Source organism: Biomphalaria glabrata, chromosome 2, assembly GCF_947242115.1.
Source record: "Biomphalaria glabrata chromosome 2, xgBioGlab47.1, whole genome shotgun sequence".
In the NCBI taxonomy this organism is placed as follows: domain Eukaryota; kingdom Metazoa; phylum Mollusca; class Gastropoda; family Planorbidae; genus Biomphalaria; species Biomphalaria glabrata.
In genome coordinates this window covers 42,477,256-42,496,774 of record NC_074712.1, presented here as the reverse complement: position 1 = coordinate 42,496,774, position 19,519 = coordinate 42,477,256, and the positions used below count along the sequence as shown (strand labels likewise).

The 19,519-nt window shown below is 33.2% G+C and overlaps 1 protein-coding gene across 6 annotated transcripts in view; it reads right to left on the bottom strand.

Moving 5' to 3' along the window:
- LOC106068816 (exocyst complex component 7-like) overlaps positions 1 to 19,519 on the bottom strand; it is a 32,172-nt gene that overhangs the window by 4,795 nt on the left and 7,858 nt on the right. For all 6 annotated transcript variants that reach the window (XM_056020681.1, XM_056020679.1, XM_056020678.1 and 3 more), the window contains exons 3-21: positions 19,304 to 19,469; positions 18,592 to 18,676; positions 18,277 to 18,385; positions 17,461 to 17,578; positions 16,167 to 16,335; positions 15,974 to 16,055; positions 15,809 to 15,867; positions 15,665 to 15,699; positions 15,255 to 15,361; positions 11,555 to 11,659; positions 11,299 to 11,418; positions 10,973 to 11,032; positions 10,109 to 10,147; positions 9,922 to 9,978; positions 9,651 to 9,717; positions 6,873 to 6,941; positions 3,258 to 3,378; positions 1,209 to 1,304; positions 1,030 to 1,105 (exon numbers count right to left, since the gene is read on the bottom strand). In XM_056020681.1, coding sequence (XP_055876656.1) covers positions 1,030 to 1,105; positions 1,209 to 1,304; positions 3,258 to 3,378; positions 6,873 to 6,941; positions 9,651 to 9,717; positions 9,922 to 9,978; positions 10,109 to 10,147; positions 10,973 to 11,032; positions 11,299 to 11,418; positions 11,555 to 11,659; positions 15,255 to 15,361; positions 15,665 to 15,699; positions 15,809 to 15,867; positions 15,974 to 16,055; positions 16,167 to 16,335; positions 17,461 to 17,578; positions 18,277 to 18,385; positions 18,592 to 18,676; positions 19,304 to 19,469 — 1,740 coding nt within the window. The remainder of the gene's footprint in view (positions 1 to 1,029; positions 1,106 to 1,208; positions 1,305 to 3,257; positions 3,379 to 6,872; positions 6,942 to 9,650; positions 9,718 to 9,921; positions 9,979 to 10,108; positions 10,148 to 10,972; positions 11,033 to 11,298; positions 11,419 to 11,554; positions 11,660 to 15,254; positions 15,362 to 15,664; positions 15,700 to 15,808; positions 15,868 to 15,973; positions 16,056 to 16,166; positions 16,336 to 17,460; positions 17,579 to 18,276; positions 18,386 to 18,591; positions 18,677 to 19,303; positions 19,470 to 19,519) is intronic.

The window sequence follows — 19,519 nt, the reverse complement described above, 5'->3', positions numbered from 1 at the left end:
AACTACTTCAACACTATCAGAGCTAACTACTACAACACTATCAGTGCTAACTACTACAACACTATCAGTGCTAACTACTTCAACACTATCTGGCTAAGTACTACAACACTATCAGAGCTAACTACTACAACACTATCAGTGCTAACTACTACAACACTATCAGTGCTAAGTACTACAACACTATCAGAGCTAACTACTACAACACTATCAGTGCTAACTACTTCAACACTATCAGAGCTAACTACTACAACACTATCAGTGCTAACTACTACAACACTATCAGTGCTAACTACTACAACACTATCAGCACTAAGTACTTCAACACTAAGTACTTCAACACTATTAGTGCTAACTACTACAACACTATCAGTGCTAAGTACTTCAACACTATCAGTGCTAACTACTTCAACACTATCAGTGCTAACTACTTCAACACTATCAGTGCTAACTACTTCAACACTATCAGTGCTAACTACTTCAACACTATCAGAGCTAACTACTACAACACTATCAGTGCTAACTACTTCAACACTATCAGTGCTAACTACTTCAACACTATCAGTGCTAACTACTTCAACACTATCAGAGCTAACTACTACAACACTATCAGTGCTAACTACTACAACACTATCAGCACTAAGTACTTCAACACTAAGTACTTCAACACTATTAGTGCTAACTACTACAACACTATCAGTGCTAACTACTACAACACTATCAGCACTAAGTACTTCAACACTATCAGAGCTAACTACTACAACACTATCAGTGCTAACTACTACAAAACTATCAGTGCTAACTACTACAACACTATCAGCACTAAGTACTTCAACACTAAGTACTTCAACACTATCAGTGCTAACTACTACAACACTATCAGTGCTAACTACAACAAAACTATCAGTGCTAACTACTACAACACTATCAGTGCTAACTACTACAACACTATCAGAGCTAACTACTACAACACTATTAGCACTAAGTACTTCAACACTAAGTACTTCAACACTATAAGAGCTAACTACTTACTTTCACCTGATCTTGAGTTCTGTGTTGTGACATTGGTTTGTCCATTTCCAGAATGTAATGAAGAACCTTGCTCCAGCTGTCGGACAGAAAAGACAGTGAGAAATTTTATCTCATCTTTCCCAAAGTACAGTTTAAAATGTGCACTTGCCTGTACAATCAATGATTAAAAAACATCTAACCTCTCAGAGTAGTCGCTTTTTTGTTCCAAGATCTGGTTATTATAAAAGAATTCTATTTCTTTATTCCATGACGACAATAGGTCTAAAAGTCCTGACCTGTAACAATTTTTTATACTTTAAATTTAATGTCATTTGATATGATGTTTAAATGTAATTTTTAAAGTATAATATCCATAATGTAGATAATGGAGATTGTAAAAGTTTAAGGATTTATGAACCCAAGATCTTTTAAAATTATGAATGAAATCAGACATAAACATTGATAGCATTTTAAACATTTAAAATAAAAAAAGCAGATTACATTTGAGTTGCATAAGATCATCTAAAAGAATTTTAAAAATACATTTAACTTTGTCACACAAAATTCAATTTTATTCTTAGAAGCATCAGAATATTAAGTTTTAATTTATTTTCTATTGCAAATTACAGGAGAAATTAAAAAAAAAAGGTGCCTAAAAACTAAGAGATGGTAGCAATCAATTTTTGGAAAGTTTCTTTCAAAAGCAAAATTAGATCATTAGCTGCACACAACACTTAGTCTATGCTAGCAGCAATTAGGGCTAGACTTGCTCCTTCACTAAATAAATAAATAAATGATTTCTAGAAAAAAAAATTACTGTCTTTTCTAGATTCGTTTGCATAATGATGACAATGACTGAATTTTATGTCTTAGGTTTTGCACCTAGATGCAGGTTTTTTTGGAATCATTACTTTCTGTCTTCTTCTACGCAACAAAAGTTTTTTACTGCAGACAGTTAAACTGGCTTGTTAGTATATGCCACTATTGTCTGTTATTTGACTTAAACTGGCTTGTTAGGATATGCCACTATTGTCTATTATTTGAGTTAGACTTTTTTTTTTCTATTACAAAAGATAGGATTCTATGATGATGGTGTCAATATAATGTGTTCTCTAAGAGCTTTTAAATAACAGTTGACTCTTAAAAGTTTGACATTTTATAATCTGACACACTAAGAAATTCAATGCTATGTTAATGTATATGAGTGATGCATGTCTACCATATGACAGTTTATCTGTCATATTTTTTAGTGCTGCAGTTTTGTTATGTCTTGCAGGATGGCGAGCAAAAATAAGTATCAAAACATTATCTCTTCCTTTAAAAATTGAAATTATTAAGAAGTATGGCCATTGTGTGTGTAACTCCTACTGCTATTTCTACTGTTTATGACATTATGAAAAAAAAAAGGTAGAAAAAAAGAACATTTTGTAAAAATAAAGATGACACCAAGAGAAAAAAACAACATAAAATTGAGAGAATATCCCCAATCTGAGAAACTCTTTCTCCTCTATTGCTTATTTTACAACCCAGAATGTTCTTGACATAAATGGTTAAATTCTTTGAAATACAGATACTCTTTGGTAATCCGAAATTTTAGGACATTCGACACTCCCATCTGTCCTGTAACCTACGGACTATCAAGAGTCAATTGTATAAGATTTTTTCTAATGTGATATTCATTTGTTAAACCAAATGGTCATGCTTGAGATAAATATTTGCAGACCATCATCTTGTCGTGACCTGTCATAGGTGATCTTTTTTCACACCTTGATCGTCCTTTTTTAATATCTAATTAGACTTTTCTAGAAGCCACAATGACTTTCAATTAAGGTTCCTTCATGATTGACTGGTCAGGATATTAACTTAAAATATTTTTTTTTCTTTTCAACTTCTTTGATTAATTATGCTCTTTTAATTAAATGCCCAGTAGAGTATGACAGTAAGATATGTTCACTATTTTCAACCTTGTATTTTATGCTTCACTTACATACCTAGCAAACAACACTGTACACCTCTGATCAGTTATCTATTCTACTAGATATTAATAACTCTTTCAACACTTGAATAGTAATGCTAAACTGCTGCCAAAAACCAAATGGGTTTAAATTGCCAAGTAAAAAAAAAAGATTATGCTAGAAAGTTTAATATTACATACATAAAATGTATCAGCTTTTGTCATTTAAATTTAACTTCACAATAAAATGTTTACTTCTAGGCTCACATATGGCACCTAACTTGAGATAACCTACCTCTTCATTGATTTGAGAATATAGTTCAAATTATTCAACATAAATATGGGTCTCAGAGCCAAGTCATTATAGGTCTGTGCTTTATTGCTGAGATTTAAGCCTAAGGCAGACAAAACACGAGCTGGAGACACGAAAAAAAAAAAAAGAAATACTGAGATATCATAGTAGACATATGAGTACTGAACTAGTAGTTAGTAGAAACAGTAGATCTTTGAGAGATTTATGTTACTAAAAAAAAGAGACATTCAATTTTAAATAAAAGGCATACACTTTTAAATTAGTGAATGAAAGTTTTTGAATTAGTAATACGATTTGTTTTTAGTTATGAGAACAAAATAAAGGATGTAATTGGATTTGCGAATTTCTCTACACATCCTTGTAAGAGTCCATAAGGGTAGGTATAGTAATAAACCTTTTTTCAAAGCTTTTGACAAAGTTCACCACCATAGTTTGCTTAAAAAATTAAATTATTTTGGCATTGATGGTCCATTGCATCAGTGGATTAATGATTTTCTGATAGGAAGAGAATAAACTGTAATAATAAATGGCTCTAAATCAACACCAATAACAGTAAACTCAGGTGTACCTCAAGGAACAGTCTTAGGTCCACTACTATTTTTAATTTACATAAATGATTCACCAAATTGCATTAATTCAGGAATAAAAGTAAGATTTTTATGCAGACAATTGTTCAATATATAGAACAATAAAAACAACACAAGATACAGAAATTTTACCAAGAGAATTAGATGAAATACAGAAATGGGAATCAAATTGGAGCATGTCTTTCCACCCAGAAAAATGTCATTTATTAAGAGTAACAAAAAAACTAAAACAAATTAATTCCACTTATCAATCTTATTCATGGTAAACCAGTAACACCGACTAAAAACACAAAATACCTAGGTGTTATAATAAATGAAAAACTGTCATGGAATCCCCATATTGATTTTCTTCTTCTTCTTCATCGTTCTCATTGTTATGTTGGAGTGTTCATATGACTAGACCAATACATGAGATGAACTGCGCAGTGGTTTCCAAATCAGGGAGCTCTCCATATAGTTTTCTTTCTATTGGGATGATTTGGGGCCAATGTCTTATACGGGCCTCTTGGTAAAGAGAGCAGTTTTGGAGGACGTGGTCGGCATTCTCTGGTGATACTCCACATGGGCAGATTTCACTGGTTCCAATTTTGAGCTTCCGGAACATGTGTTGTCGCATTCTGTTGTGTCCGGTCCTGAGTCGAAAGATTAGACGTTGGTCTTGTCGGGATAGCTTATAGTAAGCATCATCTTTCTTGTGATTTGGATGGGAGCTCGTCCATTTCTCATTTATTTTATCTACAATTAATTTCTTCATTTCTTCTGGATAGAGTGCAGAGTTTACTTGTGAGTTTGTTCTCCCACTCTTGGCAAGTGTGTCAGCCTTCTCATTTCCTGCTAGTTGTATGTGAGCTGGTATCCATTGAATAACAGTTTTTTTGCTGTTGTGGTTGAGCTTTGTGAGTGCTGTTCTGAGGTTTTTAATATAAGGGGAATCAGAGTTTTGCAGGCTTTGGAGGGTTGTTTTTGCGTCTGTTAGAAAGACAATCTGACTGTGAGGGGAACTTGGATGATTTGCTAGCATGGTAGCAGCTAGTGCTAGTGCTTCCCTTTCTGCTCTGTGACTGTCAGAGAGCTCTCCAGTTGCAAAGGATTTTTCTAGTTTTCCTCCATCTGGCCATTCGATAAGTATTCCAGCTCCTCCATTTGTGGTGGCTTTATGGGATGAGCCATCCGTGTAAACTCTGATCCACTGATTGCTAGGGTAATTGGTATGTAGAAAACAGTTCACTATTTCCTTGAGCTCTGTTGGTCTGTAATCAGATTTTCTTTTTATGTTTTCAATATGGTCCCTTATAGTAGGAAGAGGGCTTTCGTCCCAGGGTGGAGATTCATTATAGTGTATCGAGGATTCCAGAGTAATTTTTTCAAGTTGGTGTTTCTTTTTTAGGTTTAGAGATTCCTGTATGAAATTGGTCCTTTTGAGACGGTTTTTGGTGCCAGTTTTGTGGATTTTTGTTCTGAGTGGGTGCCTCTCCAAGGTTTCCAATTTAGTGAATTGGGAAAGGATTTTTATTTCTCTTCTTTCATCCAAAGAGATCAGGGCAGCGGTTTCCTCCATAGCTCTTATGGGTGTTGTTTTGATTGCTCCTGTCATTATCCTTAGACCAATATTTTGAGCCTTGTCTATTTTTCTTAGGTTGGTTTGGGCTGCTGAGCCCCATGCTGTGGCACCATATTCTAGTACAGGTCTTACATAACTGGTATAGGTCTTTTTCAGGATGTTGTGATTAGCTCCCCAATCTGTGCCAGCTAATTTTTTCAAGAGGGATAGTCTCTGGATGCCTTTACTCTGTGTTTTATCTATTTGGTTTTTCCAGGTTAGTCTCGGGTCATAGGTGACTCCAAGATAAGTAGGGCTGTCATTTTTTTCTAAAGCTTCCTTATCTAATGTTAATTTTATTGTTTGTTGTTTTGTATTGATGAAACTATAAAAAAATCCAACAAAGCATTAGGGTTTATTAAAAGAAATTTCTATAAATCAAATAAGAACATAAAACTAAAATGTTAGGCCAATAGAATATGCATCCTCCGTTTGGGACCCCTCAACTCAAGAAAACATTAAGAAACTGGAACAGACACAAAATAGAGCAGTGAGATTCATAACAAACAAATATTCACATTTGACTAGAGTATAAATCACTAAATTTAGAAAGCCTTTAGGATAGAAGACTTAAAAGTAAAGTAGCAATTATACATAAAACACTGAACCATAATCTTCAAACACAAAAACAAAATTTAATAAAATACTCAGAAAGACACAAAAATAAAGGCACATTCTTCGTTTCATATGCTAAGACAAATTTGTACAAATGATCCTTCTTCCCTAGCGCTATTAGAGCATGGATCGGGTAGCCTGAGCTAGCCAGAAAAACCAGTGACTTGGCAGAATTTAGGTCATTGATTAATATGCATGACTAAATGCATAACGAGTAGGACATAATCATCTTCTTTTTTGAAGTAACGTCTGTATTATATAAGATAAGTTAAGAAACATTGTATGGCCAAATGTTGGTTATCTCTACAAAAACATCAAGATGGATAGATAGTAATTAGCATATATATATATATTAAGAAAATAAAATTCTAACAGTAAGAACAGGATTCCAAATATAGAACTTATGATGAAGTCTTTAACTGTACCCAAAAATGCATCATATCTTTATAAATATCTCAATAATAAAGCTTATTTAGTTATAATATAACTTCAAGTGTTACAGATAAACATAACATTTAGTATTTTATAGCAAGCAGCAGTAGCTCAAAAGATTTAGACCCAAGTGTAGATAAAATATCCAGCAGTTTCAACTTCTAGCTTCTAATGGTTTTGAAATTTGCTATCAACCAGAATGACAATTTTTATAGAGACAAGGACAAGTGGTAGTAAAGAGATGTTTATAACTTAAGCTAGGGAATGCTTGGCAAGCACTTCATTTTTTTTTTATGAACTATGATTTTAGTAGTAAGTATTCTTTACACTAGTCGTAAGATAGTGCTGTATGTGTTTACATACTCATGTAGTCTGCTGCTTTAAGTCGACATGTGTCTGGAGTTATTGTTGAAGATGGGGCTGTTTTCTCTCCTGCACATAAATATAATAAAAAAAGGCATTGTTTTTATCATTCCGCTTAAGCTGGCACAAAATACATATTAAAATTATCCATATCCATTATCATATAGATTTTTTAAGCATACTGTGTAAACCAGGGGTTCTCAGCCTGTAGGTCGTGTCCCCTTTGGGGGGTCGAAAGACCATTTGTCGGGGGTCGCCTATGACCTTCGGAAATTTCGGGTTTTCAGAATTTTTCATCTGAAGTTTTTTTTTTCGCTTCTAATGTGTAACATACAAAACACATTTGTACCATAGATGGTATACATTTACATTTGAATAAATGAAATAAAGGGACATTACCGGTCCTACCTCCTACAATATAAAATCATGAAATGATCTGAAGTGTCAAATTAATAAAACAAAAAAGTGGGGGAGACATATTAATTAAGAATTAAGAACACTGACATATTACCAAAGGATGCAGAAAACACTTTTAGAGAGTGTAGCATTAATGTTTGAAGGTAGACATATTTTTCCATTGGTAATTACTGGTGTATTTTTTTTATAATATAATTTTCATTCGAAAATTATGTTGCACCATAAATATTTTGAAATTGCTATCTGTCTAACGGGCTGCTTAACTTCATTGTGGGATTGTAAAGGTTCTAGCACGCCATGGAGCAACTGGAACTAGTATTATGCCATCGTTTTATATTCATTACAAAACATCCCAGGAACATGGATCTCGATGTAAGAGGAGAAAATGCAATGACGCTTTTTGCAATTAGGTTTTACTTCAAAAGTTCAAGCGGGAACTGAAAAACTCCCATGTAATGAAGTCTTATCTGCTGAATGTATGAAGCCAAACTGAAAAGTGCAAATTAAAGCTGATGAAGTCAAGACATTCAGATTCAGACTTATCTCAGGTGGCTAATACCATAATCAAAACAAATTGGCTTCTTATTTGGTGGCTCTCAGAATAGACAGAGCTTTGAAATCTCACACCATTGCCGAGAAGTGGATATTGCCAGCAGTCAAATACTTTGTTACAGTGATGATTTAAGCCGAATTCGTTAATAAATTTAGAGCAGTTTCCTTATCTAATGAGACTGTTCACAGGAAAATAGTTGACATGTCTACTGATATCAAGGATCATGTAATTCAGAAAATGGTATCTTCTCCACTTCCAATATTTAGCATCCAACTTGATAAATCCACAGAGATTGCCAATTTTTAGTTACTGGTTTGCGTGATTTTAAAGATGAGTTTCCTTTTGGAAACCTGTTGATGCAACTTATATAGAATGTTATTTAATTGACAAAGTTGGTTCTTTTTTTAAAGATATTTTTATGCCTGCACAAATGGTGCTCCAACGGCTCCAAGTATGTTTGGATGATGGTCTCTATTTCAACGTTTGGTACAGAATGAGTCATCAAAAGTCATTGAAACTCACTGTATGATTCATGGCCAATATTAGCAATGAAGACACAGCCACAATAGTGATGCAGCTAAAAAGTATATTTTTCAATGTCATTTAAACAATTCTGTATCAGGTGTTAACAACCATATCCCATTCTGAGATTGTTTTGCACTTTCCTCTATTTCTGACAACATATCTTTAAAACTAAATTCAGAAAAAGACTTGATACTGAAGGTTACATTCATTATTATTTTACTACCAGGAGAATTCCTCACCCGGGGAAACAGAATCAAGCTCAATCTTTATACTGATGTTGGCAATTCACTGTATTAACAAATGTACATTTTTCATGCCTAGACCTTGTTGATGTCCAAGAGCTGAGCCGAATTTGAGCTCTAAGTTTGAAAAAAAAAACCTGTTTGGACGCCAAACAGTAAAAAAAAAAAAACCTGTGAGAACACAGTTCTGTTTGAGAGAGACCGGAGTCACTGCCTATGTAAAACATTGCTGTTTCCAATGCCTTTGGCCCCCGATGCATGCTTGGCTGCACATGGCCGAAGGCCGAGGGCACCGGGAGCCTCCGCCATTTTCCTTCGGTGTACCAAGCTAGCTGTGCGGGACCCGCCATTTATGTAACGGTCCCTTTGAGGAACAGCGCATGGATGTGGGACGTGTTCGTGGGGACTTTTTTACAACCCCGCCCGTGCAATGGGTGGACTCTCGTCTACCCGTGGGCATCTCCACGGGAGTCTTGTGTTGCTACCCATTTTGCCTAGCCACTTCCTCTATTGGCCGTTTCCACGCGAGCGCCACCATGAGGCAGGGCAACGTGCTCCTACTTTTTAAATTGTCACTTAAATTTGCATTAACATAATAAACATGCACTAGAAAGTAGATTAATGAAAGTCATAAAGTTTTGTTTTTTTCTAATTTAAGCACAAAATTATTTTTACAATAAATACAATTGCTTTTGCTATATTCAGTTTTTATGAAAATACATTATGGATGCCCACCTACATTTTGATGACAATTATATAATATTGGCAAAATGAAATTTACATAGGCCTATGAACAAAATAAATTTTATGGTTGGGTCGCCGCCTAGTTGGGAATCGTATTAAGGCCGCCGAGCAAAAAAGGTTGAGAACTGCTGGTGTAAACTAAATGCAAGTTCTATAACCATTAATCTATTCATAAAAAAATATTTAAATGAAAAGAGCTTTTCATTTAAAAACTTTGTGACTCTAAAACAAACATTTTAATGAAATTTAATTCAAAAAGTACTAAATTAGAAAATAAGGATTAAATAAATTAGATACCATGCATTAGAAGCATTGCTCCAGCTGTCTCACAATATCCCTGAAGCTGCTCCAAAAACATCATAGTCTGTTGAACATTGTAAACACTAACATGAAATTTTACATTTAAAAAATCATTTTCTAGACAGTTTGATCTTAACCTTTTATATTTTTATGAACATTTTATCCACAATCTTTTATTTTATGAATATTTTATCCACAATCTTTTATTTTATGAACATTTTATCCTTCTATGATGCCACACTAAAATAACATTATTTCAATAAATTACCTGATTGGCCAGTTGATGAACTATTCCATCTTTTGGCATATTCAAAGATTTGTCATCCTGAAAGAGTATTATGGTTTCAATATTAATTTTTTTTTATTTCATTTTCTTTTTGTACATGTTTGCTATGTAAATTTAGTTAAATAATTTTTGTTCAAAGTTCTGAAAGAAGAATACAAGTAACACTCACTCTAGTACTTTCTGTAAACTCTTCTAAAGCTTTGGCTCCCTAGCAAGTTAGAAAAAAAAAAGCATTTAACTGTTTACTCCAACAGTAGTAGTTTCCAGGGGAAATAAGAGAGATTGAAATATTAATAGTTGAAAACAAGTACAATGCTAAAAGCTTATTTAAGATGGGCTTCATAAACTAATGGATAATCATTTCATTCAAGCTATCAATAGCACACTAGGGTGCATTTATTTTTAATCTAATGCTAATTAAAGAAGTTTAAAGAAGCCATATGTTGCTGACACCATTAAAAAAAAAAAGTAAAATGTAAATTTTGTTCCATCAAACAAATAAAATGGTGAAAATATTGCATTTTTCTATTTTAATTCTTTATTTCCGTGATTATTTTCCAGATTCTAACAGTATTGTTCATTTTTCACATTTGTACATTCTACCCTGTTATGATTAAACTTCAATTACATTTTTGTTTGTAATAAAAAAATGTTACTCTTTTGGTATAGAATTATGTAGAATGCATGCTCTTTTTATATAACACAATTACACGTTTATAAAACCATAAATTAATTTAATGTAATGGGGGTCAAATCAACGATGGTATTGTTAATAAGGAGAGAAAGAGTTTAAAAAAGTGCTTTTTTATTCAAACACAAAAAAAAAATGCATTAAAAATGAATATAATTTTCCTACAACAAAGATTTAGGCCAACAATATTTGTTTTGCAACTTATCTGTCACTGAACTTTTAAATGTTACTTTTTGATACATAAATCATAAGTCACATATATTGCTTAAAATATTTAATTAATTTTTAATGTACAACAGTTAGGTTAAATGAAAACAACATCAAGGGAATTGTTTAACTTACTGTGCTATCCAATGTTGATAACAAGGATGTTAGTTTGGCTCTGGTTGGTGCTTGGCAACCCTAAGCATAAAAAAAAATTAAGTCGCAAACATAGCCCCAAATTTTTATTTATTAAAATGTCAACCCCCAAAATTTTTTATTAAAAACTTTAGCTATAAATATTGTTACGAGCTGTGATTCACCTCACTCTACCAGAAGACCATGGTCAGAAACATGAAGAGAATATATGAGGAATGTGGTTGCTGACTTCCCAAATTGAGGTTCTGGTTCTAAAATAATTACGAATTATGCCCTTAATTTAAAAGAAAATCATAAACTTCACTTACTTCCAAAAGAAGGTCGAATTCTGGTTTAACTAGTCTTAAATGTTGAACAATTGGAAAGATGGATAACACAGCACCAAAATCATGCCTGGACACATTTTTTCTAGCAGCAGTGGCTAGAAGCTATTTGATGAAAATTTTTTCATGAAACAAAAATAAGCATTTTTACAACCAGTCATTTAAAATATTAATTAATAGTTTGTCAATATAAACTATAACTGTATAATAAAACTGACACTGTTTACATGATATGACCTACCTCACCCTCAGTAACTAAAGTTTCTAAGGAAGCCTGAATGATATTATCAAACACTGTTCTTTGATGCTTCTCTGGAATAATCCCTTTCATAAGGTGTGCTTCACTCTAAAAAAAAAAATGTGCATTTGTATAACGAAAACATTTTCCAATCAAAATTAAAGATATAAATTTGTAAATGTGTAATAATGCTGTGTCCTTGTTATATTGCTTTAGCACAGGGGTGGGCAACCTTTTTGTATCTAGGGCCACATTAAAAAAAAATTTGGCAATGGTGGGCAACACATGTATATATGTGTATATATATATATATAACTTAGAAAGTTAGCTAACTCTGTAGAACAGCGATGCCCAAAGTACGGCCCGCGGGCCAGAACCGGCCCGCGTTGTGGTTCCATCCGGCCCACCGAAACGTCGGCACAAAAAGTAGAAAATCCTCCCCCCCCCTTAAAAATAGTTGTAAATGTATCTTTACCTTCGTTAGGCCCTCACTTTTTCTGTGATGGATTGATACCATGACCTTTAACGAGTGTGCGATTATGAGTTTATGAAATGGAACTCTGAATGTAGAATCTACCAGGAAAAGTGAATGGATCTTTTTTGTGGAACATGATAATAAGCCAACATATTTGTTTTGCAAAGAAAGTCTCCAGGGCTGTTTCAAACAAAAAAAAACATATACAGCGGCATTGTAAAACAAATATGAAGGCCTTCATGGTTTGAGCCGCGTCTAAAAGATTGGTTTAACTACGCCCTAGAGATTGGAGGACCGATGAGAATATTTACCGAAAAGAGACAAGAAAATAAGTAGGTGGTAAAGGTAGCTAAAATGTTGCTCACATTTTAAGTAGAAAAATGAAACCATTTTAAGACGCGTAAAAAATGATAGACTTTAACTATCCCATTAATTAATGTAAGTACTAGATCCAATAGTTTCAAATAGTTTCAGGTGAATTTTGATTTCATTTTTCGTACCTTTTTGTTGATGTGGCCCGCGACACGCGTTTCGAAAGTTAAAATTGCCCGCAGGTCGAATAAGGTTGAGCATCACTGCTGTAGAATGTCTTCTATTTAATATTTACACTGTATTATATTCACGATTTTGATTTTTTTTCCCACACTCCACGTTGAAAAATTACAACAAGGGTAAGGAATCTTTTAAACTAATTTAACTATTTTTATAATTAGCAGTTGTCATTTTATACCACAACATCCCCCACAAATATACAGTTGTACTTGATGTGCAGTATTTTACTTTTTACACTCGTGCATAATGTTCTGGAACTGTGAAACTAGCTTACTAGTTGTTACCCTTGTGACTGCTGTCAAATTACAGTCAGTCAACATTGACCAGTGATTTTATTTGTTTAGTTTCCACAAATAAGATGCTTGCTCACTGTTAAATGTTGGGACGAGCGAAACCTGGAACATCACCAGAGAATGCTGACCATGCCCTTCAATGGTGCATACTAAATCAAGAGACCTGAAGAAGACTCTGGTCCCAAAATCATCCAAAGACTGTCTGACCCACTGCGCGGTTCAATTCAGATACAGGATTACTGATCTGAACCCTACAACATGTAAAGTGAGAACGAAGAAGAAAAAGAAGAACAGATGTATGTCTAATTAAATAGTGTGAACAGCAGCAAGGTTTTTCAAGTGTGGAAATACCATAACCCATAAGACTCCCGTGCAAGTACTGATTGGAACTTTGCTTTTATAAATTGTACAATTAAGGAATCTTAATAAGTGTTGTACTTTTAATCACCTTTCAGCAAATGAAAATGACAACAAAATGTTTTATTTCGCTTGCTTGTAGAAATGGGAAAGCCTTGTTTGAAAAGATTTAACATTCATTTGCATTTATCTGTAAGCAACCAATAGAAAAGATTAAAAACATAAAATCTGTCTTCCATTCTTCCTTAGAAATATTTGTAACAAGGTCACAGTCAATGTCCTTCAAGTTACATAACAAATTCTTCCTTGAGATATAATATTCTTCTCATTTGCCTTGCCCAGGCTAAGCTAGTAGATACATTGGATTATTTTGTTCATGAATCGGAACTACCAGTGGATATCACCCCCTAGCTCTTAAAATTTTGATGACTACATAGTATTAGACACAATTGGAATGAAATTTTATGCAGCTTTATGCAAACTTTCTTGTTTAGAGTTTATGGTTGGGATATTCTTTATTTAAAAGAAAACAACACTTGTAAACTTGTTCCAAGCCTACCCAACACTCAATTGAGTATTGATGTATAGCTAATAAGCATAATCTTCGTTTACTTGAAAAATTTTATAATGAGACAGTTTCAATAACTTATATAGATATTATTTTTAATATTTGCATTTTATATACTGTGGGCACACCTGATTTCTGGAGATGTCGGCAGGCCGCATAAAACCCTACGGCGGGCCGCATGTTACCCGCGGGCCATATTTTGCCCACCCCTGCTTTAGTATAACAAAAAATACAGGTGTTTGTTAAGAAAAAAATAAATAATAAGAAAAACTTTTTTTGTGAAGAATTATTAATCCAAACTAGTCGACCGGCGGCGTATCATACGCCGCTATTTTGCAGGGCCGGTCTTAGGCCACTGCAACCTATGTGACCAAAGGATACGCACTTTCATGGAACCCGCGCTAATTCAAGGTGTATAAATTATTAAATTAAACCATTTCATAACTTAAAACAGATTTCCCGCGCACTCCTGTCAATTTACCAGAAGCTCCTGGAAATCTCCCGAAATTGCAAAATATACGAAAAAGTCCTTAAAATATACGGAAATACATAGAAAACAATTTTCATTTTGTGGTGTCATTCAATATGGAAAACGTCAATCCTACGCGCTATTAATAAAAACGGCATTATGCATTAGCCGTAATTGTGTAATCAGGTAAAAGAAGCTTCTCGCGCCTCAAACTAATGAAGAATTACTTGAGGTCAACAATTCTCAAAGATAGATTGAAACATTTGGTAATTCTTGCTATTGAGCGGGATCTATGTGGGAAACAGAATTATTATGATATACTGTATGACTTTACTACACGCAAGGCTCGTAAAGTATTTCTGTACGTAGTAAAGAATGAATAAAATGCATAGACGAATTTATTTTCTAATAAAAACTCTTAAATTTCACTTATTGTCCACTTCCCTACTCAAACTTGGCCCCGCGAAATCCGTTTCGCATAGGGCCTCACAATGGTTAAGTACAACCCTGCTATTTACATATATATACATAGTAGATTACTTAATTTCTTTCCATGACTTCTAAGTCACAATGGTTAAGTCCGGCGCTGCTGTTTTGTATATGTAAAATGTTTGTTTGTAAAATGTTTTACAATGTTTCGAATGTTCCCTCAGAGTGAAAGATAGTTTACTTTCTAGTCCAAACCTTCCACAGAACAAAGGGGGATGGGAGCGGGCAGGGTTCGATAAATTTAAACGACAGTCCAGCGCTCAGGCAGCCATCCGTAGTGTGAACACTACTCTTATGTTTTCTTGTGGACTATCCACAGAAATAAGAGAGTGATCTTTCCTTTACTTCTTGTTTAAACTTTTGAGGGAAGAGGAGAATTATATATATAGATTATTATTATTCTCATATCTCTCAGACTCATGACCTTCAGCTAAGTATTCTACTACTAAGCCGCTGCCTTAAGATAAGTAATAATATTAAAAAAATAATGATCTAACAACCTGCATTAGCCTCAACAGTGCACTCATTTCACTGATGTAGAGGTCAGTTTCAAGGTCACTTGAATCTTCTTTGACAGGGTCAGGAAAGGAGCCTTGTCGGCGATGACCTAAGTAAATAAATGTCAAAATAATAATTCCATTGAAACTATTGATGAATTTTTTTAATTACCAAAGGTTTTTAACATTATTTGTACAGTTTTATTTTCTCTCTTTCTGAACCAACAACATGTATCAAATTTACAATAAGATGACTTTTCTTTTTTCCAATAACAAATTAACACGCTAAATTATTTTAATCTGAATGTTAGAATAAGGCTGCATGACAAATATTGTTAATGGTTATTGGCATCCTAGAGTAGATAAAGAGAACAAAACAAAAAATTATATAAAAAAAAAACAACAACAGTTACCTTGTTCCAACTGTAGCACTTTCTTTGTCATTTTTCTGATAAATAAATAAAAAAAAAAAATTCTTAAAAAATGAACATTGTGGTTACTTTTAAAACCAATTTGATTCTACTTTTGTTGGCAGCAAAGTCAAATCATATACTTACGCTATTTTGTTCATGCTCTTTCTAGTAGGCACATCTTTTTGGGGTCTGAACTTACCGCCCTAAGTTCAAGAAATAAGATGAATGTACATATTAAATCAATTTGGATTTTAAAAATAAATTTAATTAATTAAATAAAAATTAAAAAAAGAACTAAATTAGCCATACCCCTGCTGGTGAATTTTGATTTCCAAAAGAAAGTTGACTGGTATTTAAAGTGCCACTAGAAGACTTTAAATGTTCCTTTAATCTAACAACAAAAAAAAATGAGCAAAAATTACATTCAAGGTTAAAGTAGATGGATAAAATTTCTAAAATACAAAATGTGTAAATTATTATAATACGAAATTTATTGATTTACCCTGCCAGGGAGCGACTCAACATAGTAGACCTGGCCTGAGTATAGGCTTTCATAAAATCTATTCGTCCATTTTCTGTTAACCATTTTGAGATAACTCTCAAGTCTTCTACTACCTTCTCTGACAACTGCTCTAATGCCAAGTCTGTGTCTGTACCGATGGGAGGCAAATCTGAAATGTTAAAATTTAAACCGCAGTAAAGTAAGGTTTAAAAATCTTTAGCTTCAAGAACAAAGTAAAGGAAAAAAGTGTTAAATGTATGACTTCTGGTTGCACTACACCTTCAATATCATGCATTAAATTACTTAAACTTTGACAAACATTGGAATTTAGGATTAAACGAGGACTAAGACAAGGAGACTCACTTTCATGCTTTTCAATCTGACTTTAGAAAAAGTTATAAGGAGTATTCAAATAAACACATGGGGAACAATTACTTCAGAAGAGAAAGCAAAGGTCCCCAATTAACAATATACAGCCAACCTCTACAATATCTTGATATGCAGATGACATTGCCTTATTGGGTAAAGACACCTATGACATTGCTATTGAGCTTTCACACAACTGGAAGAAGCATCTTGACCAGCAGGACTTCAAATAAATGACAACAAAACAAAATTAATGCAATGACAAAAACACCTGTCGGCAGATCGAAAACAAACTTATTTACGTCAGGCACTCTCCAAACTCATGGGATGAACATATGACACACTTTCATTTAATATGTGATGGGCACTAACACTACCCTCTTTTCCCATTCCTTTTTTCCTGACATCTCTGCCCCCTTCTGATTTCCCGCGCTTTTACACCAGCGTAGCTCATTTCTTTTCTGCCTCGATAGAGAATAACATTGGATAGATAAATTAACGTAAGCCTATTTAGTGTTGTTTGTCATTTTTGTTTTGTTTTGTAGCTGTTGAAGGCCTTTTGACCCAAACATCCTTTGTTTTACTTGGTACGGCAGGGTTAAATATATGCATGTTTTTCGTATTTTTTATAGTCTTTCACCCCTGCAGCAGTAAATCTTTGTTTTTGAGTCTTTAAATCAGTGCAGGCAGATGAAGCATTTTATAAGTCATTTCAAGAGAGCCATTATTTTAGATTTAGTTGAACCATCATTCAAACTGTATTGTACTTAATTATTTACTGTGATTTCTCCATTGTTTCATTTATTTGGATTTACTATTATTTTAACTTTGAAATGACAAACGCAAAGTGATAGAACTCCTAAATCAAGTTATTTTTGGAATAGTTCAAGTCATACTGCTAATAAAGCAAATCACAAAGTTAACAAACCTTCATCAGAATTAAGAAGATCCAGGATGACTACAGGTGGAACAGGTCGACCATGGCGATGTAGTAGTGACCTAAATTCAAGTTGTAGAGCATCTTTGCCATCATCATATATTCTCTCCTAAACAATAAAAAAAAAGCTAAAATTGTAAGAGCTTGTGTTTAATTTCATTTACATAACACCATTAACAAACACAATGTATCACAATGTAAGCTCAAAGTCAAGACAAAGTATCAGACATAAAAAGGGAAAATATACTGATTATTTATAACATCTATCATAATTAACCATTGCACTATTCCACAGTTGCCCAATAAAGGTAAGGGTGAATGCTTGAGTGAGAGATTACATGCCATTTAAATTTTGTTAGCCCTGATTTACTACAAAATCTTAAATATTATCTATTTGGCTTCTTTCTGTCACTTGCTGTTTTGTTTAAATTTAAATTCTGACCTAAGCAAGAAGAGCTTCGTTGGTCTTTTAGATAGTCTTTGGCTATTAAACTACTGGATAGTTGTGCTCGTGCTGCTTTGATTCCATTAAGGATGAGTCCAGTTATTTATATTTTGTACATATGTATTTTTATGATTTTAAGCAAAAAATATATATATATATATATATATATATATATAAAAACATCTAATTAAAAAAAAAATCAATTCAACTTTTAACCAATTCAATGGACCAATATTTCAAGTATTTATTTTAACTACCATATTAATGGTATTAAATACAAATTAATGAAAATGTAAAAAAAAAAAAATATAAAATACTAGGATGAAAAAATAACTACAATGTTGTTGTTTTTTTTTACTTACAATGTCTTTGATCTCTTTACTTTTGGGACTGTACAGCTCAAAATATTTTTTAGCCTTCAGGACTTTTTCCAAGTAAGACATGTATGTTTCTAAATCACTAGCTGCAGGGCTGAAGAGATAAACAAGGCTGAACAAAAATCTCTACTATTCTAGTGAAGATATTAGTACTGTGTCCATCAGGAGACTTAATGACAAGCTACTTATTTAAATAACATAACAACTACCAGTACTTGAAATGATTGATAATATATACTCTATAAAGGCCTACATAGAAATTTAATATATATTTATTTATTGATTAGAATTTTGATATACCCTTCCTTGATAGTCTGCTCCACATCTTTGGCAGTATGATAATAGCTCAGGACAGTATCTAAAGTATGCATGGTTTTCTCAATGTCTTTTTTTTTACTAGTTAAGAAAAGTGTAAAACATTAATTACAACCTATTTTTAAAAAACATTCACATTTAATAAAGATCATGAGGACATGACATGAAGTGGACAAAAACAGAGGAAGATAATGATCGGAGTGTATTCCATGATGAACAAATATCACAAAACATCATATGTATACAGACATTTTCTTTGTATGGAGTGTGTGTATGTAATTTTTTTGGTCATTGTTAGAATTGTTAATTGTTGAACAGCTATGTGGGTTTCATCAACACTTGCTAAACCTTTTACCTATGACCAATTGGATAAAATGGTTTGGTTAATCAACCAATCTTGAGTGTAATTGTAACTTCTGCTTCAAGGAAGGAATTGTAAATACATTTAAATATGGCTTTAAAAAAATCTTTAGCTCATGCTCCTAAAGGAGTTTAAAAAACTCCCTAGTAAAAGCAGAAAAAGTACAAAGTAAAGAACTAAACTAGCCATAGCAATATTTAGTTTTCTATGATAGGTTTCCACAGAGAAATTCCGGGAAAAAAATGTGTAAATATAATGATTATATTTAAGCTTCATTAGTACTGTATCACAATCTTATCTTGAACTAGTATAAAAAGCATATATAAAAAAGGATACTTTCTTGCCGTCTTCGCAGATTTTCTGTTTCATTGTACACCGGTATGATAGTTTTTTCCAAATTTTCTAGACGTTCTTCAAAGCTATTCAAAATGCCAATCATACTGGTAGTATTTGTGTCATATCTTGTTAAACACTGACGCAACAATGCTAAATTGTTCTCTTCCTGGAAAAAAATTAATGCGGTAATTTTCAAAATTAGTAGACTCATTAGAT